At 35.8% G+C, this 1,648-nt stretch overlaps 1 protein-coding gene across 1 annotated transcript in view; it reads right to left on the bottom strand.

Moving 5' to 3' along the window:
* Positions 1-1,648, bottom strand: part of arhgef28a (Rho guanine nucleotide exchange factor (GEF) 28a) — a gene marked incomplete at its 5' end in the record, with an annotated part of 138,846 nt that overhangs the window by 14,426 nt on the left and 122,772 nt on the right. Inside the window, 1 exon segment of the mRNA XM_014028387.1 lies at positions 942-1,221. Within this exon segment, the coding sequence (XP_013883841.1) occupies positions 942-1,221 (280 nt within the window).

The raw sequence follows: 1,648 nt of genomic DNA, 5'->3' as shown, positions 1-1,648 counted from the left end.
GTTTAAAAAGGCTATATTTTCAATTGTACTTTATCAAATTTATTTTACAGTTTTTTATTTTAAACATTTACATTAAACATTTTTAATTTACTTATTTTATGCCCACAATTTCATTTTTTGAATTGTCTATTTTTGTTATTGTTTATGTTAAAGAATGTATATTTTTGTGTTGATAAGCCTGAGTGGTCTGTTTGTATTTGTTCAAATAATTGTTATGGGCAGGTTTCAATATAAAAATATTTGTCATAATCATGTCTTGTGATTATTTGACATCAGTTTAACTTTTAAACTGTAAGTGTATTTAATTTAGTTATGTTAGTTATGATAGTTTAGTTATGATGTAAATACAATAAAAATTAAACCAAGATTTATAATAATTATCATTTTGATCCGTACATTGGTATTGTCTGACTGGGCCTCGTGTCACTTTATGTTCAACAAATTGGGCCCTGAGGTCAAAAAGGTTAAGAACCCCTGACTTAGAATCTGAAAACACGTAACAAAACTACTCGATTCATGCGTCATTAACTCTTAAAAAGCTAAATGTCCAATTTTTGGAGGGCGTGGCCTAATTAGACGTGACGCGGTTGACATACGGTTGTCCACATTGAATTTTGTCATGGCTGTAAAAATTGAGCATTGGTAGAAATCAAATAATTTTAAGGCAATTCAATGCAAATTGTTGGACAACATTTGCAACTTGGACAGTTTGGTTACTTTTGGAGAATCTCCTCTTGGATCAGGAATCTGCAACATTATTTAAAGATGAAAAATAATAGTAATTCTTATTATGTTTTACCTTTTTTTGTCTCTGTAACAAAGCCACCTAAAACAACCCCACACATGTTAAAGCATCGAGTGATATTGCACATCTCAGTTCCTCTCAGGTACACATTAAAACTGCACTTCTATGTATGAAATAACTCAGCTGTATTTCCTACCACTGGTTGGTTGCTGCAGCCCCATCTGTCCGGCGGAGCTGCAGAAGTATTCTGTGCCCATCATCCATCCCTGAGCGTGTTGGCTGTGAGGGGGGGCAACAACATGGGTCTGACTGATGTTAGACCGGGCCAGCAGGCTGTTGAAACAGTTGTGTGCACTGGGGTCATTCCTTTTGTGGTAGGAGTGGCGGTTGTTAAAGCTGGAGCTGGCAAACGCGGCCTCGTTCACAAACACAGAGCCGTTACCAGCATGTGCCCTGGAGTGACTTGGTGGAGAGTCCTGAGGGGGAAAAATGTCACAATTACAGACAGACAGCTTTAAATGAAGAACTCTCACAATCTGTTAGCTCTTAAAGCAGGGGTGGGCAATCCTGGTCCTCGAGGGCCGCAGCTCTGCAGGTTTTATGTTTTTCCCTGCTCCAACACACCTGATTCAGACATTGAATCACCAAGTTCTGCAGTATGGAGGAATGACACTGACATAACTAGAAAAAAAGTAGAAATATACAGTATAAATGGACCAATAAATAAATTCAATTAAAGATGCGCCAATGAAATTTAAAAGGACAGCTTTACCTCACGTTTTATTATTTCATTGACTTTCATATTTATTTTTCCAACTTAGTTCCAACTAATGATATATTTTTGCACATAATTTACATTTTTCTGTTTTTTACTGTTTCACTGTTTTTAATATATAATTATAT

Source organism: Austrofundulus limnaeus, unplaced genomic scaffold, assembly GCF_001266775.1.
Source record: "Austrofundulus limnaeus strain Quisiro unplaced genomic scaffold, Austrofundulus_limnaeus-1.0 Scaffold755, whole genome shotgun sequence".
Classification (NCBI taxonomy): Eukaryota; Metazoa; Chordata; class Actinopteri; order Cyprinodontiformes; family Rivulidae; genus Austrofundulus; species Austrofundulus limnaeus.
The sequence above is the reverse complement of the archived record's forward strand: the minus strand, read 5'-3'. Positions and strand labels throughout refer to the sequence as shown.